This window comes from Gymnogyps californianus, chromosome 2 (assembly GCF_018139145.2).
Source record: "Gymnogyps californianus isolate 813 chromosome 2, ASM1813914v2, whole genome shotgun sequence".
NCBI classification, from domain to species: Eukaryota; Metazoa; Chordata; class Aves; order Accipitriformes; family Cathartidae; genus Gymnogyps; species Gymnogyps californianus.
Genome location: NC_059472.1, coordinates 162766448 through 162793886, shown reverse-complemented (window position 1 = coordinate 162793886; position 27439 = coordinate 162766448). Strand labels below are relative to the sequence as shown.

The following is a 27439-nucleotide window of genomic DNA, read 5'->3' as shown; positions in this document are numbered from 1 at the left end:
GGACTTGACTGAGCATGAAAGTTTAGGAGTTTAAGATATGCAAGTTAGCGTCTCCATGAAGGACAACAGCTTTTCCAACAACAAATATTTCCAGTTTATTTAAAATATCCCTGGGTTGAATTTTTCATCAGAAACTACAATTTTTCTGTGGCAAATCCTGATATTAATTTTGTTGTTTGTTCCTAGCAGAATTCTTCATGGAGAGGTGAACAACTATTTTTCAGTCATCTCTGGGATGTAAACCTCTGCATTAAATATGGGCTGAGCAAAACAAGCTGCAATGGAAAGCAAGAGCCCATCTCAGAGGAATCACTTATGGCAGGGAGCATTATACTGCTTCCAAGTGTTTTTCCCTGCAAATTTCAGCAATCAACTCACTTCTAGTTAATGTTTTGTTATTATGATGATTCCCTCTCTCTCAGTATCTAAAGCAAGGAAACAGACCCTTAACAGTGGTGTCCCAATCTCATACAGCCCACTCACATCTTACATTTCAGGTAAGTCTGAAAAATGTCATTTTTGGCATGAACACCAAAGCCCAAGCAGGACATGGCTTGCCTTACTTAGTCTTTGGCCTAAAAACTTCTCTTCTTCAGGCCTGAACTTGGAACAGAAAGTGTGCTCCAGGCCACTCAGAGGAGGCTGTGGTGCATTTCATTTCACCCTTGCTATGGACAAGTTGCTATCAGTTACTACGACTTAGCTGACAGATGGTAACTTGTCAAACCAGAGGAATTAAATTGCTTTCCATCTTTGATCTCTTATGACAGATAGAGCGATTGTCCTGCATTTTATAACCAAAATGCAGGTCTCAGTTTCACCAGTCATCATACTAATCTCAACCTAACTCTGCTAATGATCTCAGTGATGGCCACGGTGGCTTTGGCAGAGCCCCAGGCAAAATGATAATGATGGATTTTCATCCCCTGCAACTCTTCCACTGGAGTCCTTCACTACCTGTTTATGGTGCACATATAAAACCAAACAAAATTATCACAATGCACAGCATTTCACAAACTGAACTGATAGCAAAAAGTTCCACTTGTCCTGGCTTCAGAATCTGCTGAGTAGAAGCTATGGGCTTATCTCATGGATGGGACAACCTGTGAAATGCTCAGTACTACAGACACCTTCAAATTAGGTTTGAGCAGTCCAGGAACTGTCTTTTCCTTGCTGCCTTCCATGTCTATGATCCTGTGCTGTGGCTTTGGCAGATCTCACAAGCTAAGCTGAGCACGATGCTTAGCAATTGAAAAAGGAACATAAAGAGGGAAACCAACTGGTGGAGACTGCAGGGATGCCGTGAATGACAGATGTTCTTTTCTTTAAGACACAACAGGGAAAATGATATGATATTACTTCTAGAAAACTGGCATTATAAGTGATGTGCCTTGGGAATTTTGTTCATTAGTGGCGGTTAAGGGTTGTGATGGAAATAGGACAATAGCATTAGCATTATAGTCATATTCCAGGACAGATCAGATGCACAGTATAAAAGTGAGCTCCTTCTGCTTGGGCTACAAGAGCTCTAAATTAGAAAGAGAATCTCAACACAAAATACTGTGTTTTACCTCACTTGTATGGATCATGAACCATGAGTCCTGAATGAACCTTGGCCTGCCAGAAAAAGTCAGAACCTTTCTGATGCACCAGAATGAATATTCAGGTTGAAATGAAGTGAGCAATTAGAGGAGCTCTGCACAGTTTCTGGTTGCATTGCGTATGTCTTAGGTGTGTCTAAAACCTAGATGTGGACACAGAGTTATGTGATGAAAAGCAAGAATAATGTGAGGACATGCCCTGTAGCTCTCTCTTGAATCCTTGATCACCCTTCCTTCCTGTGACTAAATGAAGAAAAACTCACTAAGGCAGAAAAGATCACCCTTTTAATACGCTGTAATGTCTCTCAGTCCATCTAAGTTTAGGCAGTGTGTAAACTGAAAATTTAATTGCTTTAGGACAAGACAGACTCTTCCTGGAGGCAATTCAGCCCACAAGAGATGTGAATTAATCTCCGAAGAGCCTCTCTTTCCAGTGGCTATACAAGAAACTTATAACAATTACATGCCTAATGAGGGTACTTCAACTAGCTGCCTGCATTTAGATGGGTCGAATCAAGGTTTAGTAATTACTTGGAGTCCTTAAGCAAAAAGAGAATTGAACTTCATCAAGTTTCCACTCCTAGAGCTCCCTTGTAACTACTGCAATAGCAGAAGAGGTTCATTGAATGAAGAGGAGACTGTGCCTCTAAAAAAAAGGGTGTCTTTTCAGATTTTTGAGTATTGGCTTGACCTACACAGACTGCAAAGGAAGTGTAAGTGTTGGTGACTACTTCCAGTGTCTGCACTGGAGACATCTAACTCAATCAGAGGAATCCTAGCCTTATTGCTATTCTTCCAGGGTCTTCCTGATCAGGGAATAAAGCATGGGATATGCCAGCCAGAGCGGGCAGTACATCTGGAAGATTTTGCAAGCTGAAATTCTTTAAGATCTGCTGATGATCTTCCCCCAGTTCTTGCAGAGTTACCAGAGAGAGAGACCTCCATAAAGCAAGGATTAGGAGACTTGTACCTCCTTTGGGGGAAGGTCCTAGTGAGATCTTGCCAACCATCCCTGCTGTCTGCTTACAGGAAGGAGCAGGAGAACTACTGCCCGGTGCCCAAAACCACCCACATGTTTACCGCTGATCAGAAAAAGCATTTCTGAAACTGCACACCCATGAATTCAAATCCTGCTTCAGACAGGATGGAAGTTTGGAAACTATCCAGATGTTTTATCTCACCTCAGCAGGAAGGCTTCTTTAGAGAGAAACCAAAAGCTTAACAATTGAGAAATTTTCATCCCTTTCTTATCTTCTGATAGGCTCAGCTAGCAAGCCGAATCTTGAGAATTTAGAAGTGTATGTCCCTGACCAGATTAAATATGCCTTGGGCTATTAAATCAACCAGACTGGTCCAGGCTTGGGTGCAATGTTACGTATCTATCATGAATCTGGGGTTTTTTTCCCTAATTTGCACTTTCTTTTTGTTTACACCTGTCACTTGGCACCCTCCTCCTCTGAGAAGGTGAAGATCTGGGTTCATAATTGTAACCAAACCAATTTCAGCCAGACTTAGGCATTGACGTGTGGTTGTGGCACACAGAACTCCTGAAACACCTGGGACTCAAAGCGCACTTGAACTTTGCTTTTCCCTTTTTCTCGCATTATCCATGTTTGCATCTCATCTTCTCTGAATCCTGGCAAAACTGGGCATCAATGGTAAAGAAAGACCTTAACATACCTTCCTCAAAAGCATTGTGCTAGCCTAACTTAGTTGTTAGTGAGAATTTGCTAAGCACCAAAAACCAAGAGTCCTTCCCTGGTATGAGAAAAGATGCTAGGAGTTCACTTGAGCTTAGGTCTCCAATCAAAGCTGAAAGCTGTGGGAGACCTTGACCTCAGCCAACAGCAATTACTTTATCTGCTTGCTCTCATTACCTGGAAAATCTTCTTGGCATGATAGTCATCGACTTCAATGTTCACTTCTTTCAGGAAGTTCTTGAGCTCTTTCAAGCTCATCTTGTTGTCTTTGTTTTTATCAGCTTTCCGCAGGCAGGTATGAATCCAGCTGCAGGATGATGTAAGGAAATCTTTCCAGGTCAGTGCCTAGTCTAAATACCACCCTTCTGCTGCCCATGGCGGGGGGAAAATCTCTTCTAAAGACTCTGAACCACCTCTCCAGCTGCTGTAAATCAGCATGCTACCACCGAACAGCTTACATCATCTCACCTTCTGCTCTGAAAGAGCAAAATGGTGCTTTGGCAGAAGCAAAATGCACTGCAATACAAGCAATCGTGACCCAGGAGAAGCTTTTCACCAGCTGGCCAAGGCTGGATCAGCTCTCTTTACCCTGTAGGAGTTTCTGGCCACAGCCAGAAACAGTCTGATTTCTCTTTTATGACAGAAAGTGCATTCTGTTCCAGACTGTTAAAAGGGGATAGAGGAAGGATGAAAAGAGCTCCCCAGTGGAGCCTGGTATACTCATTGTTATGGATTTGATCAATATTCAGTATATCAAGCTGAACTCTGAACAGAGATTCTCCAGAAGAAGCATTAATATTAATTTTTTGACTCACCTTCAGCTTCTGGGTTTTTTCAGGGATTTCTACCTCTATGTCTTAAGAACTTTGTTGTGAGGAGAATCAAACCAAAGACCCTTTGTGGGTCTTGGCTTCCCCTCATGAAATGCACAGGGTCTGTTATGTATCATACTGTGTGTCATGGTTTCGGCTGGGATAGAAGCTGGTATAGTGTTATGTTTTGGATTTAGTATGAGAATAATGCTGATAACACACTGATGGTTTTATTTATTGCTAAGTAGTGTTTATACTAAAAGTCAAGGATTTTTGAGCTTCTCATGCCCAGCCAGCAAGAAGGCTGGAGGGGCACAAGAAGGTGGGAGGGGACACAGCCAGGACACCTGACCCAAACTCGCCAAAGGGATATTCCATACCATATGACATCATGCTCAGTATATAAACCGGGGGGAGTTGGCCGGGAGGGGCAGATCGCTGCTTGGGAACTAACTGGGCATCAGTCAGCGAGTGGTGAGCAATTGCCTTGTGCATCACTTGTTTTGTATATTCTAAATCTTTTTTTATTATTATTATTATTGTCATATTATTATTATTATTATTACCACCATTATCATTATTTTATTCTTTTCAGTCCTATTAAACTGTCTTTATCTCAACCCACAAGTTTTACTTTTTTTCAATTCTCTCCCCCATCCCACTGGGTGGGGGGAGTGAGCGAGCAGCTGCGTGGTGCTTAGTTGCCAGCTGGGGTTAAACCACGACACTGTGATAATAGTTCATAAGATCTTGGTTTATAATAACTTTAGTATGTCTATGGACCTGGAGTAATTACTATAAAAAAATGAGCTTTTTAATGTGATGCCAGATAATTTGAACTGGGTCTCCCATGTTCTTTCAGTCTCTTGGGAAAATAATGTTAGACAGTTGAGATATACCTTGCAGTTTTAAACAACAAAAAAACATGCTTTTTGCATCATGGAACTGACTCTTTCTAATTTGCTTTACTGTCAAATAAGAAAGGTCATCCAGAAAAATCTCCTATTTTTCAATAGAAAAATGATCGAAGTAACAATTTGATCTCCACGAATGTAACCTTCCACGTCTTGCATAGGAAGCATTGGTTCAAACTCATTCTAAAAGATCTTTTTAAAATGCCCAATCTGGATGTTAAGCAGAGTAAACCTCAGGATTAGCAAATACCAGCTGAGGCATATAGTACCATAACATTTTAACTGGGCCTTTCAAAATAACCCCAAAAAAGGGCATTAACTGACAGCCTTAGGGGCTGTAGACATAACCCTGAAAGAGAGTATTCACCACAGCTACCACTGCATTCAAATATTTCCGAACTCTGGAGATATGTGTAAACTGTTTGTAAGTATTGTCTCATGGAAAGTTGAACTTTCTGTCTTTAAAAATCTTGGCAGGTGCTAAGCAATGACCTCACACCGCATCCGTCTTAGCCTGGTAATATTAATATTCCCCTTCTTTAGACACGGAAACCAAAATAAAGAGAGGCTATGTTTCCCCAGCTCCCAAGGACACTCCAGGGCCCTGAACCAGGGTCTGGCTTGGACTGATTCTTCCCAGAAAACAAAGCACACCACCATCCACCCCAGGGTGGAGAACACCCACTTCACCAGCTGTGCTCCAAAGAGCATCTGCTCAGCACGTCCACATGGTGCCAACGGCGGTGCCACCCATTCATACCTGACCCCCACACCTCGTCTCCCCTTCACAGCCTTCTCTAAAAATAACAGGCAGGACTAAGATGCAACTCTAGCGAGCCAAGAGGAAATCCAGTCTGTCGTGGCCAGAGGTGAGCAGCAGGGTTGGATAACACTAACTGTGTGTAGCAACTACTCTTTTTGCTCTACCCACTGCAAAAAAACACCTTTTTTTAAAAGTCTGCAGTCATTTCCACGGATCGTGAGCACCCAGAGGTCATGCACATATCCAAAGTCAACTCTGGAAGGCAATACGTGGGCAGTAAATGAATCTGCAAAAGAGTATGCCCGGGTCCTGCCTGCGAATGGAGGATGCTTTCCTGTTATATCCCTTCCAGGGAGGCTGAGCAATGTAGGAGGGAAATCAGAGAGCCCACGAAGAGCATAGGCACACAGTGGGCCCTCTCACTGCAAGGGCAAGCAGCAAAGACAGAAAAAGGAGACTACAGACAACTGGGGCCTCAGCCTGTTGTTTCAGCAAACAGCAGTGTTCAGTCCCCAAAACACCCAAACTCCCCTTGCATCTGGGTCCCCTCAGGTTGGAGAGAGCTTAGAGGAGCTGGATGAACTAAGCACTTCAACTGAAATTCTTCTCATCTGATACTAACACCATTTTGCAGCCCTGGTTGTGGGTCTTCCTTTGACCTTACACGCCTATTTGGGCCTGAGTGGACCAGGAAAAAGCTGTTCCCATTCCTGTATACACCCGGAGAGAGCCTGCTTCCTGCCTCTTGTTTTTAAAGGATCTGCCAGCTCCAGGGCTACCAGCTTTCTATTAGAAACCAAAGAGGGACAACTGAAACTATCTGGCAGATATCCCATGAATGTGCTCCGAACAGAAATGCTGCAAAACTTCTGGTAAGCGCTTTCCAACCAGAAGAAAAGCGCATACATAAATCCCAGAATCGAAGCAGACGGTGCCACACTACCCAAATGAAAAGTCCCCTGTATTTTCTGGTCTAAAGTCTTCCCTGCACACATACCAGCAATATTTGCTAAATAACCTATGCCAGTTTGTTGCAGGGTTGAATCTGAGGCTTAATAAAACAGTACTGTATGTATAAGAACATCAGAAGTACTCATCAAGCATGTGGGAGTTTTATCTTTGTAGGAATATAGGACTGGAAAGGACACATACGACACTAAATCGAGTCCCTTGCTACCACAAGCAACTCTGTCGTATTATAAACTGAACAAACCCCATCTGAAACTAGCAAGGTTTTTACTTTCAATACTGGTTTTCAAAATCTTGCACATTCCTTACTTGCTTTGCAAGGTTTTGGAGGCTGGAAAAGATACACTGCAAGGCAATTCTCCAGTCGTGGGGGACAGGTAGGGGACCCAAAACTTCTCCTCATCTACTGACTCTTCCTCTTCTGTGCTCATAGATGCAGAGAACACTTCTGAGGTTTAAGGAAGATCTGAGTAAGCCCACACTGCCAAGCAAACCCAGTGAAGACAGACTAAATTTAAAATCCCAGGCTTTAATTAAACATTATCAAATTTCAAATGAGAAATCATGCTGTTCTGTAATTCCAGGTTACGTTAAATGGCCTGAGACAATCCCAGATTGGAAGCCAGCACTGCATGGTAATTACTCTTCCAGAAATACGGCTTGCCTACCCACCCTATTTAGCTTCGATTCTGCTTTCCAAAGACAGAGAGGCACTTTTCCACGCTGGAAATTTACAGCCTTCTTCCCTTGCAAATGTCATTGTTATTTTTCCCCCCTTAGCAATCTTGTCTCTTCTTATGGGGAAGTTTTTCGGCAATATATTCAATTTGACACGCTCCAGGGACAACTTTCTGTAGCCCAGACTTTCCCCACATGCTGTGGGGTGGGGGAAGCCTTCACATTTAAAAGGAAAACTGCCAGAGTGCAACATTTCCAACAGCACCAAAGTTTCAAGATTTCAACTTGTCTAGGGACTGCTCCCTACCACCATGGACACACAACTGATAACACTGCTGAGGAATGACCTTACAGCCTAGAGCTTGAAAAACCATCCAAAAAGACACTCATAGCGCAGGAGATAAACACAGCATCCCATGCACATCAGAACTAATGGAGTCTGATTCCTTTAAATGGAATTCCTTTAAACCATTCCTATGGTTGTGCAAGTTCTTATTAGACTTCAGAGAATCCTCAGAAGAGTAAAGCCTGAGGAAAGCTGAGCATTTATGTGCCATCTCCTTCCTCATCAGCACATTATTACCCAGCAGGGAACCCACATGGAGTGAAGCCTTGACTGAGGGTAAGACTCCCTGGTGCTTGCTTAGGCTCAGACTCCAGCTTTGTGATTTTCCCCTTCTGAGAATTTCGCATCTCCCCTCCTCTCCACAGATGCTTTGATGTTGAACAAGGCATGAAGCTCACGCAGCCTTCTCTCACTGAGTACACTATCTGGTTTCCTCTCTGATAGCTGGATGCCTATCTTTGTGAAGCTTAAAGGAACTTAATATTTTATGACTGCTGCTGCTCTGTCACATCAGGGTGAAATCGGCCAACAGGTTCATATGTCACGGTCTGGGCCTCAGACACACAGGGACTGCAGAAAAGCCATCAAAAACTGCACCCACAGATATTCTCTCTTTTTATATGGATGTGAGACCCATGGTCGCAAAAGCAACTTATTGAGTGAAATGCAGCCCCGGGGAAAATTGCCTGTGAATTCAGCAGAGCCAGGATTTCACCCAATAACTAACTCACTCTCCATTTCACAACTAATTCACTCTCCTTTCCTGCTCTGCTACTTTTCCTTTCCACTGTCTGCATTGTCACTAGAGCAATTGCAAATTCTTTCAGGGCAAAACTTCCTCCCATGCTGAGGCAAATAAGAAGTAATTTCACTAAAGTCAGTGGAGCTACCCCAGAGTAAATTTGGCAGTCAGAAGAGGAGAATCAGTTCCCTCGCCTTGTATTACTGAGAAACACGATAAACAGTATGGGCTTTTCATGCCTTGCCAAGAAGTGCCTGTCCTGGAGCTTACTGCAATGCAAGTGAAACAGACCCCTGAAGAATACAGAAAATAATGATTGTTTTATCTGGAGCTCCCTGAAAGAGGCAATACTTTGCTTAAGGAGCTATGTGAAGCCTGAATCCACTCTTGCTTGTATCACTGTAAAACAGGGGGAAAAAAAGCATTGGAAACCAGGGAGTTTGCCCAGGTGCAAAATCAGCGCGAGAGAAAACTCAGTGCCCAGGGCCAATAGGAAAAAAGGAGGTTAGTCTACTATCTCCACCCACAGAGGAAGACAAGTGCATCTTTGTCTGTGATTAATCACTTTATAAGGCAAAGGATACTGTTGGAGTTTCTGTTTCTGGTTCATGGAGTTGCTGTGGGCTATGATTTTCCCAAGGCCGGCGATCCAGTGGTTGGCATCGTCCTCTGAACTCGCAATGAGGTCCAGGTTTTTCCGCTGGTCTTTGAAAATGATGGAAAAGCAGCGATACTCTGGGACATCCTTGGCGTATTTTTCCATACCTTCTGTTTTATGGCCTGACCTCACATCCCGAATATCTTCAATGGAGACTGTGGAAAGAAAGTAGAGCCTGCTGTCAGCAGGGGTTCAGTCAGCCTTATCTCTGCTTGGTGAGGGATATTAAGAAATTACTCTTTCTCCTTTTCCTGCATCCTCTGGAGGATTCCCTTCCCTTTCCCCCCTTCCCCAAACTTTGGTACTAAAGAAAGCTCAAATCAAAAGGAGCAGAAAGAGCAAGAAATTTTAAAAAGAAAAACTCTTTCCCCATGTTCTTTATTTAACAAAGCAGCAGAATATGCACTAGATGCCATACTGTGATATTATGTTTATGAGATACAAATCACTGCCAAGAGTTTGGTTCCAGTCCTTGGAGCACCCCTGACTTGATCTCTGCCCCCATCTGAAAGTGGGGAGAGTGGAGCTGTGCCTCCCTGTGAACGTTAGCTCACAGGAAAATGAGAGGTGACTTCAGTAAGAGGAGGGCAGGGACCAAAATAGTCATTCTTTAGTATGCAAAAAAGTGAGAAGGTAAAATTTAAAATCCCATATATTCTTCTCAGTCACACTACTGCAAATTAGGGAGGCAAAGACCAAAGCTTCAGAGCAGTTTGTTGTCACCCATACTCCATCCTCACCCCTGTCAAGGGCAGACTTGATCCTCTTTGCTGTAAGAAAGCAAAACACTGCTTTCAAAACCATCCTTCCCCATTTCCATCTCTGCCCCTCAGCTAGTGGAAATAAGCCCTGAAGTCACACCACGTTTGCAAAATGCACACACAAGACAATCCAGAAAGAGCAGTGCATTCAGGAGACTACGTTATTAAACAAACGTAAGTAACGGAGGCACCCCTACATTGCCCCTGCGAGCATGCAGGTGCCCTCAAACTGTGCTGAAATCAGGCAAGCTCCCAGCAGCACGCACAGCCTCTTCTTGTCTTTCATGGGCCACTTAATACACGTACAAAGGACTGAGAGGAAAGGGCAGAAACTGCTTAATCACATTTGACTGCTGAGAAACTTAACACCGAAGTAGGGATGGCACCTACACACAATAAATGGCAAAAACGTTTGCAAACAGTGTTGGAGTCCATAACCGAGAAAGTCTCACTGCATTTTCTTGGGTGGGAGACAGACCAGTTAACTTTTTGCAAACATTTACCAATACCATCTCAGGGCACACACACACAAAAGGCAACACACCTGAGAGATATTCAGCCATCTACTATAACAAGCATGCCAAAAAATAGATATAATCACAGGAATTTGGGAAAAAAAAAAAAAAAGGCTTAACTTCTCCTTACCTCAAACTGTAAATTACAGGTAAAAATGATTTCTTGTGTCACAGATGTGTGAGATCGATTTTATTTGTGCTTATCTCAAAGGAGCTTTGTTGAAAAGCAGTACGCAAGTGTAAAATATCCCCACTGTTTAGCTGAATAGGAGAAATTTGCCTTTAAGCATCCATTTTATCCACTCCTTCATTTAAATTGGTGTAATTTTACCATCAAAGTGCCCAGTTCATTCAAAGTCAACACTGCAGAAAAACACAACTCAGTATCCACCCTGCACGTTTTCAGCATGGCTGCCCTGAGATCATCCAAAATTCATCAGATGCTCATTAGAGTTTGAAAACTTTCCTTTTTTCCCAGGGCAGTCATGATAATGCTCAGCTGCTGGGGAAAAAAAAAAAAAACCACCCAAAACTTCAGTCTTCAAAAATCAGTGACTTTCCAAAACCAACACTTGACATTTGCTTTAAATTTGCACCACATGCTGGGGTGGTCAAACATCTTCCACAGCACTTTGCTGGTTTGGTTCCTATACAAGAACATACCATGAGGACCTTCCTGGAGCTGGCAAAGCTCCTCCCTGACAATTATGAGCAATTATCTTTGTGTGGTCTTTTATTATCTCTTCATAAAGGCCAACAGTTGATCAGTCAGAGGGGAGGGGAGGCAAAGGTTGGGTTGGGATGAACTGCTGCGGAATTACGTTATCTGGCCAATTTACTGTAGAGTGAAAGTTTATGATTTTGAGTCCTAAAACCATCCTTGAAAGAAAAGGGCTGCAATTCCCCTGCAGCTGGGCTGCTAATGGAGAGCCTTGCTGGTGATTTTGCCCGTTAACAAGGACATTGGGCAAATGATAGTGATTGTGCCTGAGGCAGAACTACACCCTTAATGTAAAGGATGCTATGATGTTTGGATGGATTCAATTCAGTCAGAAAGTCTAAAGCTTAGTTAGGCTCCTTTTAGAGCCAATGGGAAAAAAAGAAGCTTTTGGAGCACCACTGTTCTGTCCTATTTAGACAGAAACTTTAGGGTAAGATAAATCATACCCTTAATCCATGGCTACAGTGGACCCTTGACCAGAAAGGAAGCCCAGGCTGAGCATCTCAGATGCAGACGTATGCCATGCAGATGGTCTGTAAGTAGGTGATTCTCCTCCACTCCTGGTCTCTTCTGGTTATGGCAGTACAAGTGGAAGGATCATCCTGTTGTTCCTCATCACCTGCCAACTGCTCACCACTGCTTGGCTCATAAGAGTTATTGTCCCTTCAGAATGGCTAGCTAGTCTGCTTGTGCAATCAATCCCTAAACTTTGGGTTGGCAACGACCTAGTGTTTCCAAGACTAGAAAATCTGATGTTAAATATTGGAAATTTAGAATGGATTCTTTGGAAACCATTACCTGGCAAAGTTAATCCACTGGAAAAGAGAGCTGTGTAGGAGGAAAAAAAGATTGAAAACCTGTGTCTGGAAGGGCTGCCTTGATCTCTTTGGGGTATGCTGAGAAGAGGATGATAGAGGGTACAAAGCTCCTTGATGCAGAAAAGGTACAAGGAAGGCTGAAAAACAGGATTGGTGTCTACTGTAGTCACGCAAGACAAGGAGAGAAACTATCAATGCAGGAACTGTTAAAAAAGCAGGGTAAGGGAGGACGTTTTTTAAAGCTTTCCATAGCTTGGTTGTGTGTACCGCTTTCATCTATCATTTAAATAGCTGAAGCCAAAGGAGTCAGCCCAAGCCATCTGCAAATGTTATCTCTTTTCTGGAAAATCTTAACCCAGCATGAGTACATTATCAGCTGCTCCCAGACGGTGAGCATACTGTATTAGCAGTCCCAAACTAACTGTATGCTCAGCTGAGCTATCCGCAAGGAGAAGTCAGAAATAACTGGGGGACAGAGACGTTTCACAGCAGAGGAACACTTACAGCAAATACCCATCAATCACGTATCCCTGCAGCCTCCCTGTTCCTTCCCCATCACGCCACAGTGAGGAGGTAACCACAAGCAGAAGAGAATCTGGAAAGTTTGCATCTACTTCTCCTGAGTGTTTACATCTGCTGAAGAGGTGGTTTGTCTAAAGCCCAAAACATGAAGCACAGAACAAGGAAGCTTGTGTCCTTCCTGGCCTCCAGACATCAAGTCAAACAGGTTACATCCTGGTCAGCCTTCCTGGCTGCTGCGGATGCTGCTCAGCCAGTGCCACAGCCGAAGGCTCCCCACTGACACGGACGTACAGCAGCGTTCCCTGGAGCTGGTGAAATTACTCCTGTCTGAACTAGTCTCAGGGAGATGTCGAAAGCTTTCTTTTTAATCCTCCTTTCAATTTTCATGACTGGATACTGCCCTTGTGCTCCTCCCTTGCTAATTCTCTGCCCAGTGCCCTTCTATTTCACCAATGGCATTAGCAGGCAGGTGTGAGCCAGGCCTGCAGGATGCAGGAGGCCAGTTTTGACAGCCATGATGTTTCAAGCAACCAACATGTACCTTTCGGGTGTCTCTTCTGATTTGGATTTCTCTCTTCATGGCTTTCAAGGAGCTTGCTGTTACACTTGCAAGCTCATCTCCTCATGCAGAAGGATGAGGAACACCTCTCAAAGGAAAACAAAAGCTGTGATTCACACTGATGTGCCTGTAACCAGACTTAGAGAGTCTGCAAGCACCCAAGTCCAAAACAGTGACCCACAAAACCTTGCTGAGTGGGTGCAGAGCCTCACCTGTGCCTCTGCCTGACCCAAAAGCTCCCCCATGCCCCAGAAGTTAGTTTCTTCCCTCAAGTGGCCCCTGCACAAAAGGCTCCCCACCTCTCTCCAGCAGGACCTGGCCTGACCTGACCTGACCACCCTCCACGAGGTGCCCTCAGACACCCCCGGGTGCAAGGATTTCAGCCCCACGTGCATGTGGAAAGGGGATGGCCCTCTGTGTGAGAACCATTCCTGCAGGAAGCAGCAGGGAGAGGGACACAAATTCGATCTCCCCATCACCCTAAAAGCTGTAACCCCAGAGCTTTCAGGCTTCAGGAGTGCATCCAAGTCACCTGTATGCCCTATAAGCCATTGGGCAGCCAAAAATACAAGTGTTGAGGAGCCAGAAGGACAAGCCTGGCAAGGTGCCTAATGATTAGAGCACTTGTCTGAGAGATGAGCCCTGGCCTCTCCATCTCTTCTCCAGTCACTGCTCCTCACGTGAAATGTCCAGACTGTGCTGGGAGCATGGACAGTAAAACACTTTGGTAATCCTAAAGAATACAGGGAAAGGAGGAACGGAGGCAGACAGCAATCACCCTTTGCCTTCCTCCTGTTTGACAGGCAGCCCTTTGAGAGGAGATATTTTTTCAAGAGTCTTACAGAAAAGAGAGAGAACAAGGAACTGAACCCACATGTCCTGCAAACCACTGGGCATGTGAAGGACAAGGACCAAAAGGTGCTTCTCCTTCCTTGTGCCTTTGCTGATAAAGAGGGAGAGGAGAGTCAATGTATAGAGACTTGGAGGCACTGCCAAAACAGCTGGCCTTGAGTTACTCACGAGGTGAGGGCGGCAGTTTTTTCACTCCGGGGGAAATACTCCTCAGATCCTTCCCTTTCCTTATCCTGCCTCCCTGTCATTAGCAAGTGATCTCTGCAATGTGGCATTCAGACACATTGAATTACTCCATCCCACTCTAATTGTCTCAATAAGTCACTTCTGTTTACTGTCAGGAAATGCAGATGAGAAATGTACTCAGCTGTTAATAGTTTGCACCATATTTGCACACAATACTGCATGTCTGCAGAGAGATCAGACCTTCACCAGCTGCAGCTCAGCCAGGCTGGCTTAGCATCTCTTCAAGAACAGATGCAAGCTGGTACCTGACCCCAGGACTGCCCTGCCAGCCAGGACGGCTGCAGCGAGACTACATGGATTTCACAACACACTGAGCATGTGGGGCAAGCTGGCACTGCGTGCTGCTTCTCTTTTTTGGTTTCACCCCAGAAAAAGCAGTTTAGTTGATTTCAGTTTCACCGTAGGTGGCTGATGCTAATGGCCAAATGCAGCTGGGATCAGCACCTTCGTAATCAGCAGGAGCTGGAGCACTGGCAACTCCCTGGACCGGGAACACCAAAGGCTATCCGTCACCCTCATTGCTAAGGGATGCTTTAACATAATGATTCAAGGGTGGATTTAGCATGAGCCCCACTGTGCTGTGCCTTCTTAGCCCTGACCTCATTGCTCTCTCATCTCCCTGTGTGTGAATTACTGCAGGTCCCAGCTGCTGATTCCTCATCCGTTCTCTTCTCCGCTCCCCCTCCACTGACTTGCTCAGCACATTGTTTTAACTTGAGACCTGCTGCACAGCAGTCTGCCTTCATTGCTGGTGTGTGTCACCAGCTGACAACCAGTGATATAATGCACATGTAATTTTACAGGTTGTTTGGAAATATCTTTTAATATAAGGTCTTTACCCAATCTTTCTGTCTACCCATCACAGCTTGGGGCATTGATGTAAATAGAGTGATCTCTATTTACGTTCCTTCCACACATCACAACCAGAGCCCTGCAAGCTATTTCTGCAACTAGTTCCTACTTCTCCTGCCATTACAGTGCCACTAAATTTGGATCTAAGGCTCTCAACACTTCTGTCTTTGCATTTAACATATGCCATGGAGAATAAGGTCAATATTTGTCAGCACACTGCCTGTGATGAAAACTGTCCCAGCAACGCATGCGGTGGCCTGATTCAAAATTAAATCGAAAAAACAGGCAGCTCTGCATTTGAAATGACTTGGTTTATGGGTTGAGTGATTTTGATAAAAACTAATGAGACCCACAGACAGACGGTTTTGTTTTCACAGCTGATAGTTGCCTTGCATAACACATTCACATCAGCAAATATTTTTCCAGGGACAAATACATGTCTGACGGTGAAGCAATGATTCCTAAAGAAACTGCCTAACCAGCTCCAGAAGGAAGCTGTCGGTGCAGTCAACTGCCTGCTGTGTGTATACAGGTTGCTGAGAGTTTCTGTTGACTTTAGGCACTTATGAGGAACAATTTAAAGTTTTCACTTCTTGACTTGAGCAAGCACAGCGCAATATCACATCCTTTCTGTTCTTCTGCAAGCAAGGTCAGGACATTAATTCAATGGAGACAATCATTCATTCTTCTACAAAAATGGTATGGTATGTTCATCGCATGGCATTTTAAGGGCATTCCTAAATTTCACAGGAACTCAAAAATGAAGGAAGAAGTTTTCTGCTGAACACTGGTAGTAGGCTATAAACATAAAACTTTTGTACTATGTTTAAACCATGCAAAAATATCCTATAATTGGGTCAGAAGTCAGACGAACTGGAACTAATTCTGTGCATTTTTAATAGTGAGGAAAATTAATCATTAGATCAAAAGATCAATTTCATTACTTTAAATAATAATACAATCATCACTTGCAACATTCAGTTTTGCAACTGAGTTTAGCTCACCTCTGTAAATTGCTCCCAAAACTGATTCTTTTAACCAAAATACAGAAAAAAACCCAACAATAGTAGTTTTTAAGTAAACCTTTTGGCCAGAAATGGAACTATTTCAGCCAAAACTCGTAAACTTCTTTCTTGACTACAGTCAGTGACTCAACGACGCACCCCCAGTGAGTCATCCTCGGTGCAGTGTGTGCAGCTCACTCATGGCTGTCATGGGAAACGTCATCTCCCTGAGCCCCCAGCAGAGAAAGAGTGCAGGAGGCAGCAAAACATCAGCTTCGCCGGTGCTCCACTGTAGCACTACTAAATCTAAAGGACTCATTCAGTCTTTTCCTTCTGGCTTTGAATATTCTGTTTCTCCACCAAATGCTCAAAAGGATGTTTCACTAGAAAGTTTTCAACCATCCGCACAAATCCCCAAGTTCAGAGAGTTTTTAAAGGGATTGAGTCTGGCTTAAGTGAGCTCACGCTAGGGATCTCAGCTGGTTTAAGAAAAGACTTTCAAAAATCGATTTCACTGAAAGCAGCACATGCCTTTTTGCTCTTTTTTTCACGTAGATGAGACCTGATATTTGACCACAGCTAACCAAGACAGTGTTACTGACAGGCTGCTGCTCTTTCAACACAAGTCCCTCTGCCTCCTTTGGCTCCCCCCCCCCCACCATAGTGATGCTCAGGAGTGAACTGGCTCTGATTGAACTGGCTGTTTACCAGCCCCCTTGCAGAAACCTTTTCTATGCCCCAAAACTGTTAATCCTGCCACTTGAACCCGGTGCCTTGGCCCCAGGGGGAAAGCTGTCCCATGTGTAAAAGCCTCACGGACCAAAGAAGCATCCACCCTGACCGTGACTATACCAGAGAGATAACAGATAGCAGCAGTGTGTTTATGGGTCCAGTATGCAGCTCAGACACAGGACGTAGCAGGCTATGGTGACAAATGGATTTTTAAAGGTGCTTTTGTGCAGCCCTTCGTGTCTAGCACTCCTATGTTTATGTGGGAGCCAACGAGAGAGTACGCACAGGGCATAACATGCTTGTTGGAAAACTGACCACTTAAGATGCTTCAAGGGCTTTTGGAAAAAAACTGTTCCCTTGGGTCTAAATGGAACATACTGAAAAATAATGGATTGTGGATAATAAGGAAAAAATTGATTAGGTTCTACCTGCATAGAAACCATATTGGAATGGCAGCCTACCCCCAAAAAAGCCCTGTGGGTAATACAGCTATCAAGACAGCATCCAATCTAAATTTCCAGTTGTTTAAAATAAAGACAAGAAAGGAAGGTACTGGTTGTACCCCATGTATCTGATCCAGGCAACATCTGTGCCTGTGACAACCCTGATATGTTGGGTTTTTTTAACTTTAAGCATCTGAGATTCTTCTGTCTATCCTTGGCAGTCCCCAGTTTTATCTACTAGACACCACCACACAATCGTTTCCAAATAGCCTTTCTGCACGATTATAAGAACAGTAACAGGAATAACAGGAAACTGCCCAAACAAAAACATAACCCTTACCCTACCCAGACTTTGCTCCTCTGAGGTGCCTCCATCTGCTTGCTCTCAGCAATGCTGCAGATAAGATTAGACCTGCTGCTAAAACCTCCCAGTTTCCATTCTGCTCATTCTTTTTCCTTCCTAAAAAAGGAAGTTTATCTGCAGTTTTAGAAAGGTTTTGTACTGGAGGGCAAAGTTACTGTCTGTTAACAAGGAAGGGTGACCCTCTGGAGAGACTCGCCTTGAAGTCCCTGATTTTGAATATCAAATCATGACCCTGCACTCTTCCTCTGCTTTTTGACTGCCTACACACACGAGACCAAATGAGAAGGCAGCCATAGTGACAAGAGCCTGCCAGAGGACACAAGCAGGGGTAATCCTCTCTATACCTAAACCCAAAGCAGCCTGGTGAAGTCAAAAGATCAAGAAACAAACTCAAACCCAGTGATCACTCTGAAAACTTGGGGATGGAAGGTCTCAGAGGACGAACAGAGGAGAAAGGCAGAGGAAAACAGATGTCCTTGGGGTTATGGCTAGGGACTGGGCAGGCGTCAGTCCAGTACTCATCTCTCTTGTTGACTTCCAGGTTCAGGTGCATCCACAGCACCTGCTGAAAGCAGCCCTGAGGTGGCCCTCCAACCCTCCCAAAAGCTTGCACCACAACTGCCAGCACAGCTTCACATCCTCCCAGGTGTGTGTAGGGGACAGCCTGCTCCAGCACGCTTGGTAGGTCAACCTGGCACCAGGCACGCTCCCACAGCCAGCCGGGTACACGGGTGCAAAGCCAGCCCGGCCAGAGCCCTGCCAGAGCTTGCTTTTTCAGAGCAGCAAGGACAAGGTCTGCCTCGACTGCCTTGTCTCCCTTCCTGCTATCCTGATGACAAAAAAAAGAATCTTTCTCCGGGGAAAGGTGTGCATGTATGGAGGCGTTATGGAGCATTCATGTGGGTGTGAGTCAGTAGGCAATATTATTCCATCTTCACTTTGCACTGAGGACACTCCCAGGACACAGTAAGTTCTCCTTCCTGCAGTGGCACTGCCTCTACCTCCAGCAGTGTGGCAACGTTGGTTGTGCCCAGTTAGCAAAGTGTATCTTGAGTGCTGTAAATCCACACCCATGCAGACACACTCCCAGCCTGTGCCCAACACCCAGCTCAAAGGATTTGATCTCACTGCAGGGCTCTTATTGCAGCTCAGCATATAAAAAAGTTACAGTTGCGCCAGCTCTCCGTGCCATTGCCCCAGTGATGGAGCCAATGGGTTCGACCAGTGCTTCTCCAAGCAGAAGTCAAGGACCCTGGAGCCAGGGCACAAGGACCCCCTCCCATTTACTTCCGAGGTGGGGTGAGGACTGTTGCTGGAGATGCTCTTAGCCCCCATAATTTGGAAACTGCTGGCTCAGAGCACAGGAAAGAAAGCTCTGAAAGTCATTCTTCTCAACTCATGTCCTTAATTTCTTTTATAGCAAGACATTACCTGGGAAAGGTCTTTGCTTTTATATGGGACAGAGCTCAACAGAGCAGGCATTCGTAGGGAGCAAACATTCACTAAGGCCTCGGCGTTTGTTGTTGTTATCATGGGTTATTGCATTAGTACCTAAACAGCCCAGCTGAGCTCAGGACCCTGCCATGCTGAGCATGCAAACACACAGTAAGGGACAGCCTCCAATCCAAAGCCACTTATAGCTAGATAGAGGAGGAGAAAGGAAATGTGTGGGGAAGGATGCACAAAGAGATTAAATGAGGTGCCCAAGGTCATGTGAGAAGAGTGTGGCTGTCAGGGTTATAAACCAAACGCATTTTGCCCCTTACTCCTCCTACTGAAAATCTTATCACTGCTTGTGGGAGGGGGGTAATTTGGAAGACTCACCCTTCATTTAGTTAATTGTGATTGTTACCAAAAATATTGTGTAAATAACATGGGCAGCGTGTACTACATTTCAACATGCCATAAAATATATTCCACATTATTAATTTACCTCCTGGCTTTACAAGACTGTGACGATTAGTGACAGAGAAATATGTCAGAAAAATACCAAATGAGAAGAAAAAACAGATATAAACAGACATAAACAGATACACCCCCTGCCCGATCCCATTTTGACTGCACAATTGGGCTCCTCGTCCCAATTATGTCCCCAAGCTGGGTGATGCTGGCACAGAATGGTTTTCCCTGTGTCCGTATAATGGTGACTGTCGTATCTGGACTTTTTACAATGGGGCAGATTCTAAGTTTCCAAGGATGAGAACAGGCTTTCCTTCCCAGAGATATCTCCTGCCAGCCCTTGGATCTCCACATCTCTGGGGTTCCCTTGTGAGGCTTAAATGCCAGCTTTCCCAGGGGCTGCAGGCAGAAAAGTAGTGTCCTGGCAGAGCCCAGGCGAACAGCCCAAGTGCACCATACCACACCGCCCATGCTCAAGCCATGTCTCACACTGAGCGTTAGGGCTCAGGCACCTGAGTAACCTGAACTCTTGCTTTGGGAAGGAAATGAGCCAAGCAGGGCTGCTGAGACCAGCACGGCCCACCCCACAACGATTTTAAGCAGTAGCTCATGAGCTTGGGAAATGTGGCCATTCCTGACACGGCAGATTCCTCCCAGCTGCCTCCGGAGCTGACAGCATCACTCAGTTTGTGTGTTCCAGGAGGTATGAAGGATCTGGTCTCATTGCTCCAAGCCCTACCTCCACATCGCAAGCATAATGGTTCTGGTTCACGCCAAGCACCTCTGCCCACAGTGTCCCACGCCTATGATGAAGCAAACTTTACTTACAGATTTGTGACTCTGGAGACCTCAGCATCTTCTTCGATTCTTGCCATATGGTTTTGCAGTCCTCCTGGAGCTTATAAAACCGCTCCTTTCTCCAAGAGCCTGACTTGACTTTTAGCAGCTGGCTGCCTTTCAGGAGGAACTTCAGATCCTTGTCATCTTTCAGGCCTGCGGAGAAACAGTAATGCTAATGTTGTAAGAGTCAACTCAAGAAATGATGCTCATAGGGTCTTCCCTTCCACCGGACACTCATCACAGACACAGACAGACCACTGCAGCGCAGCCAAGTCTGGGGACAGCAGAGCAGAGAGACCCAGAGATCTGCCATGCCACACTTCATGCTCACAAAAGAGGCTGACGCCTTGTAGATTTCTTAGATTGAGTCCAAAGACTTTTGTACTATGATTCTCAGGTGATTTATAAACATAAAATATCTTCTTCCTGGTAAATATAGTCTAATGTTAGGATGCAAAAACTACAACAAAACCAACAACATAACAGTAAAAGCAGAGGAAAGTAAGTTGTATAACTTGTAATTGGAGTACTGTCAGGAACTTTCAAGTGATTTCAAATCTATTCTGTGACAAACTTCCTTTGTGGAAACAGGAATACACAAAGATATCTCTCTTCCTTCTCTGGCAAGCAGTCTCCTCCTATCCACATGGGAATTCTGAAGATCAGTGTCATGAAGCTTAGGACATACACAGATAAGTTTGGTGACAGGCAGCATCACATCAATAAGGTAGCAATAAGGTAGCAACCATGCTCTCCTCATTGCCCATCTAGTATCTGAGAGGACCTTTATCCTTCTTACCCTACTAGGCCACCACAATGCCAAGTAATAATAACCAGACCTTCTGGTTCCAGGAACTTCAGATTTCACATCTTCGCCTAGATCCAGGAAGGCACTTAGACACCTAGAGAGGCAACAGGCATCTCCTGAGACTTTGAAAACATAGATTTGGCATTCTACATGGTTTTGAATGTCTCAGCAATATATGACTTCCACATACCTAAATACCTTGGAGAATCTGTCCCTCAAACCAACCATTAATTACAGATCTGGAGCGTGTGGGCTGGGGAGGGGGAGAGCATGAAACATGAGAAACACATTCTGGGCTTTCTGTAATAGGCACCTTGCATCTCTCTGACGTTGCATGGAAACTGCTTCAAAGCTGGTGAAACAGCATTTAACTCTGTAGTACTGACCAAGCACATCCCAACTCAATGGGATTTTTGCTAACCTTATCTTGACAATGCAGATAACCACTTGGCCACTTGCAGCCACCTGACACTCACATCATGGGAGTTTTCCCAATGCTACGTAAACGTATTTCCCAATGCTATGTAAACATAATGCGGGGTGTCACAAAGCAGAAATCCAAGTTAACTGATTTATGCAATAACATTTATATTGCAGTGTGGCATTCCCCTATGACATTGGTTTTGTTCTTCTCTGGAAGACACAGCTACCTTGAATTGTTGTTTTTTAAACAGGACAAGGCAATAAACTACCAAGCATCACTTCAGGCCTGCTTGAAAAACAAAGCCCAGCATGAGATCCAAGTGGCCAAATCCGCAGACTCCTGACAATTCACACAGGAAACTGAAGTGCCAGGCGCTGCAGAGCACCAAGGTGGGTCCTGGTGGCAGCAGCAAAATGCAGCACCACGAGTTTGTAACTGGGATACATTGGTCTAAAGAGAGCATGTTAGGTTGCCAAAGAAAGCCTGAGATCTCCATCAGAGATAAATATTAGGGGTGTCCAGTGTTCACTCAGTGAGCCGCTCGCACTGTTTTACTGGTTTTGCAGTAAAAACCAGCATCCTCCTGCCAAGAACTGTGCCCGGAGCTGAGCCTGGCTGAGGCATCCAGAGTTGAAAGCGCCACAGTGGGAGCTGGAGATCCTGAAAAGATGGCTGTGGCCTCTCTCTTTCCTCTACATTCAATTAGCTATCTCATTAATTAAGTGTCTTCCCACGCTATAGCATCCCCTGGGCCTCTCGGCTCATGTCTGGTCTGGAGGTTCCCAAGAGGAGAATTTGAATGCTTCCTCCTCTGTAAACCTCAGAAAGAAACTTATGGAGAGGAGGAAAAAAGCCATCTCCTGCAAAGCACAGAAGGGTGAAAGATTGACCCCAGCTATGGGATCTGCGACACCCTCCTGGGTTTGCTGGGGTCCAAGCATACCCAGGGGTTGACAAGAGGCCAGATTATCCAGAGGAAGGACAGACACCACAACAGCTCCACAGGTCCTTGGTCTCCTGAGTTGTGGTGTTAAGGCTTCCCCGCTGAGGCAAAGGTCTTCCAAGTGCAGAGGAGATACCACAGACTTAGGCCTAACATCTCTGTGGTACCCCTCAAGGTTCCTGGAGAGGAAACAAACTTCTTCCTTCTGTCTATTCACCCACAACATTTCTGTTCTGGCTCCCAGCCTCATTCCTTCTCTTTCTTCAGATCCCAGCCATGTGAGGCATTGTTATGGGACTGGGAGGAGGAGATGCCATCCTAGGGTGACATGAGGAGGAAAGCAGGAAAACCATCAATTCCTTTGGGTGCCTATGTGCATAAGTGTGCAATGAGAAATCCCTGTTAGCTGCAGCATGTTTCATTACACAGACACCACATGCAGCATGTGTAACGTGTCATGCTACCTGGACATCCCAAAGAGCTGCACTAATGTAATACAGGTAAATCTGGATGGGCACAGGCAGTGGTCAAGGGCAGATTCCTCTCCTCCAGGCTTGATCCACACAGGTCAGACACAAGCTGGGGTTGTATTATCCGTCTCGGAGTCCTTCATCCTGCTCACTGGCACAGCCCAGTCAGTGCATTAGCGTGGGTCAAAACTCCCCTTCCTCTTCAGAGGATCTAACTATGGGTTGGGAGCCGCCCTCCCACTCATCCTTGGCCACTGTGCCCGAGGACCAGGCCTGGTTAAATGACTTGGCAAAGGAGGCCACTGCACTTCACAAGAGCAGGGAAGAGGGACGGTGCATGGTGAAAGCATGGCAAAGATCAAAGATGGCAGGGAGCGTGAGTCAGAGGACAGTGAGAGAAGCCAGGGAGGGGATGGAGAGCTTGCCTCTAGGAGACAGCGGGTTTGGCCAGGAAAGGGCGAGAGAGCTAATCATGGGTGTCTAATAGCTCCGTCATTCCTTTGATGTGGGAGGCCTTTCAGATAGAGAGTTGACCTCTGCCGGTGGTGACCGGCAGTCAAGTACTGACTGAACCACCCAACGGTGGGCTCAGAGGAAGGAGGAGCATCCCCTTAACCGGGTGGGCACAGCCTGTTTCAGGCCTGCTCTGTGTCTGTCTAGCAGTAGTTCAAGGTCAGACAGCTAAACTGGCTGGGGAAGAGGGTCAGTGTTTTGGGCCCTGCCTCCTATGCCCAGTCCAAGCACTGCCACAGACTCTTTAAATGACCTTGGGTGAGTCACTTAGTGTCTCTATTCCTATCTACAAAGCAGCAGCATTTTGTTAGGCCAAAGATGGAGCAGAAGACGCTCTGATCTGCTGATACAGGAACCACAAATGCACCCCTGATGTGCCAGTGGGACATTACTCTCAGTTGGTCATTTGAACTGCTTTCCAGAGAAAAACCACCTTTTCCCAGCAGAAACCTCATTTCTGGTTTTATGCCTGAACCAGCTCCTGAGGATTTCTGCCTAACAACCCCATGGAGCTGAGGAGGTTTGTGGTCCAGAGCTCCATCTCACAGCAATGGAAACTTGTATGAAAGAAACCAGAGTCATCATATACATACATCATTTAAAAACTAAAAATCACTGTGCAGCAGGACAAGGATATTGGTTTCCAACTATATAACAACACTAGGCACGAGAAGCACAATCACCACACTGAAACAGATGTCCAAATCTTGCCTGAAACATGTGGCAGGACTGTGTCTTCCTAAGCATCCTCTGTGAAATACCAAATACATACTTGGCATGCAAAATTGCAGAGTGTGTTTCAAGGGTCAGGCCCCCCTCCTCGCAAAATATCAATCACACGCTTTCTCAACAGAATCTGTTTAGTGTGCAGTAATGTTCAGAGTGAAAATGATGTTTGGCAAAGGTAGGAGCGCCTCAAGCACACACAGCACTGCAATAACCATGAAGTTAATATACTGCACTATAAAGCTTTAGACAGTAAGACATCAAAAATGTTAACCTTTGTATGATACGTCTCAAGTTTACAGCAAGCAGGAAACACAATAAAACAATAGCTGTCACAGTAGAAGCCAGGCTTTGAGTTCACTAAGGAGACAGATAGAATGATGTCTATAGAAGACAGTGATAATCCATATTTCTGCATTGCTGACTCGCAAATCTGCTGATCTGATATAAACACGTTAATTACAACTGCTACGAAACAAGCCTCCTCCTGCCTGCTCTCTCTCTCCCACCTGGTTTAAGGCCAGACATAACTCAGGTTTGCTGGTTTAAAAGGGCAGAAAACCTTTCTGATAAAATCCAAAGAACTCAGGTGGGTAAATAGCGATTTTCCATTTCCACCTGCCCTCTGTAACCACGGAAATCAAGGGACTCGCATCCACTTGGGCTGTCTCTCCAGACAGCAGGAACCAGCAATGAGCTCACAGCCAGACACAGAAACTCCCTGGGTTTCCTCTTTCTTTTCATTTGGTGAATGCAGACCTCTGAGTGGTTCCTCGGGCTCTTATAGCAACTGGCAGCACACCACTGACAAGTCCTAAAATCAGGCAGGAAAAGGGCACTGCCTTCCCCAAACACCCTCAACCAGCGACAGTTCAGAAAGCCCAGCAAGAGATTTGGAAACCGACCCTTTGCCAAAGAGGTCCCACTTTCTTTGATGCCTCAGACGAAGTGGTTTACACATCTGGCGGGTGATTACAGGCAAAGGAAAGGAAAAGAAACCTCGGGACTTTAAAAATAACCTCGGAGTTGCCTTTAGGGTGGAGCACTGCCTCTGCGCAGGAAAAAGAGGCAGAAATTAAGCGGCTGCCAGCGCGTGGAAGTGCCGAGGGTCTGGCCAACTTGTCCCTTACCCAGCCTGATGCCATTCAACGCGGCCACTCTACGGCTCTGCTCCCGTAGGATGTTTTCCTGGGACACGCTGCGCTTGGGCTGCCTTCGGAAGCACTGCATGATCCAGCGTGGGGCCCAGGGAGAGGCGTCGGGCGTTGGGAAGGACGGGGGGCCACGCCACCCCTGCGGGGATCCCTGCTCATCCAGGAGCCTCTGGCATGCACGATGTCAAACGGGGCTCCAAGGAGGGAGTGGAGGCAGTGGGAGAGCGCAGGCAGAGGAAGGCAGAGGAGGGCAGAGTCCCGCTGGGGGTGGGACCGAGGGAAGTCTCTCCTCCTGCTTTGCTCACCAGCACACACTGGATGCAAAATTGCACCGAGGAGCCTGCCGGCAGCTGCCCAGGTAGAAGGAACAAGCTTTCCTACAGTCATACGCCAGTGGGTTTTTATGCATCATTTCCAGGGGCTGGAGGAGTCCCAAATATTGTGGCTCCTAATCAGTGCCTAGGGCTTGTCAGCTTAGCCTGCCCACAAACGCCTGGATCAGAGCGAGCTTGGCTCCACCCTTTCTCTTCTGTGCAGAGCTGCTCCGTGCTGTTCCCACTGACATGCAGTGAAGAGGAAGCTAAAAACACCTTTTAGCCAGGGCACACGTAGCCCAAAAGCTGCTTGGAAACTGTGTTTTAATGCTTTTCTTTTTCCACCTAGAGAAGAGCAATTTCCTAAGGCTCTGGCGAGGTCTTCTCTGCCACCGATTTCCTGTATGACTTGGGTGAGTCACTTACCCTGCGTTTCTGCATAGCTCTTGGTTTATTCTTGTAATTCAAATTTATCCTGCAGTCTGGTACAGGAATAAGCCCCCATCAGTGGCTTAACAAGTCACTGATTACACAGAATCAGAGAATAATTCAGGCTGGAATGGACCTCTGGAGCTCTCTAGTTCAACCACCCAGTCAAAGTGGGGTCATCTTCAAAGGTAGATCAGGTTGCTCACAGCCTTGTTCAGGTGAGTTCTGGATACCTCTAAGGACAGAGACTCCATAGCCAAGCTAGATCCCTGTTCAAGAGCTTAGATGTTCTTAGTGAAGAATTTGTTTGTTATGACCAGTATAAATTTCCTTTGCTGAAACTCATGACCATTGCCCACTGTCCTAGCAATGGCTGGGACTAAAATCCATTTCTTCCCTAGCCATGACCCCTTCTGCGGTGAAATACAGCAGCTATACTTATTAAGCTGCTCCACCCTAGGTGAGTTTACAGGCCTTGTTACAGAGTAGGTTTTTTGTCATTGCCTTTTCTAGCTGCTGCCCTGCCAAGCAAGCCAAGGGTGAAGATACTGCAGGGAGATGGAGTCAAGCTGGGGTGAAAGTCCCTTACTGCAGAACCAGCATATGCCTGAGAAACTTGACAGCAAGCCACATGTCACCGTTTCTGCTGGAGACCTAATCAAAGGCTCTCCATCACCAGCCCCCCATCATATTCAACACAGGTTTTAGAAACATATTCTTTATTTCTGGTGTCTGGCGATCCAGCCATCTTCCCCTTCTTTCTCTGCATTTTGAAAGAAGCCCTACCAACATTCACAGATAAGCACAGAGGTCTGGGTTATTTGACCAGCACAAGGACAGGATCAGAATCATTAATTGCTGCCATATGCTGCATGTAAGAAACTCTATGGGGACAAGGCAGAGCCATTGCATGGCCTTGAACAGCAGTACAGCTAATAACGCCTTATTTACACATAGCAACTACAAATCATGGACATCGAAGGAGAATAAAGGCATGTTCTGGATGGGACATTGCTGAACGTGTTAGCCAGGCAGTTGGTAGGTGTTTGAGGAAACCCCTCCAGCCTTTTCTGAGCCCCCTGCACATACAGGGGCTGGATGTCAGAGCCGTAATCTCTGTAGCGCTCCCCTGGGACCTGGGAGCTTTGCTTTTTCCCTGCTAGGAGGTGGGCACCATGATGTAATGGCTAGATGATATTTATTAGCTAGCAGTCCCTGAGCACTTCCCATATTTCACACTGTACTGGAGAGGATGGATCTAATGAAAGGAGTGGGGAAGAGAGTGGTCTCCCATACTTGCCTTAGCAAAACAATTTGCTTCTGTGCACCAGCTCTCCTGTCCAGCAG

At 45.6% G+C, this 27439-nt stretch overlaps 1 protein-coding gene across 1 annotated transcript in view; it reads right to left on the bottom strand.

The window, feature by feature from the left end:
- The window catches only part of PLCD1 (phospholipase C delta 1), a 48547-nt gene extending 23122 nt beyond the window's left edge, over positions 1-25425 (bottom strand). The window contains exons 1-4 of the mRNA XM_050891167.1: positions 25326-25425; positions 20300-20464; positions 9110-9338; positions 3479-3608 (exon numbers count right to left, since the gene is read on the bottom strand). Of these exons, the coding sequence (XP_050747124.1) occupies positions 3479-3608; positions 9110-9338; positions 20300-20464; positions 25326-25425 (624 nt within the window). The remainder of the gene's footprint in view (positions 1-3478; positions 3609-9109; positions 9339-20299; positions 20465-25325) is intronic.
- Between the last annotated feature and the right edge of the window lie 2014 nt (positions 25426-27439).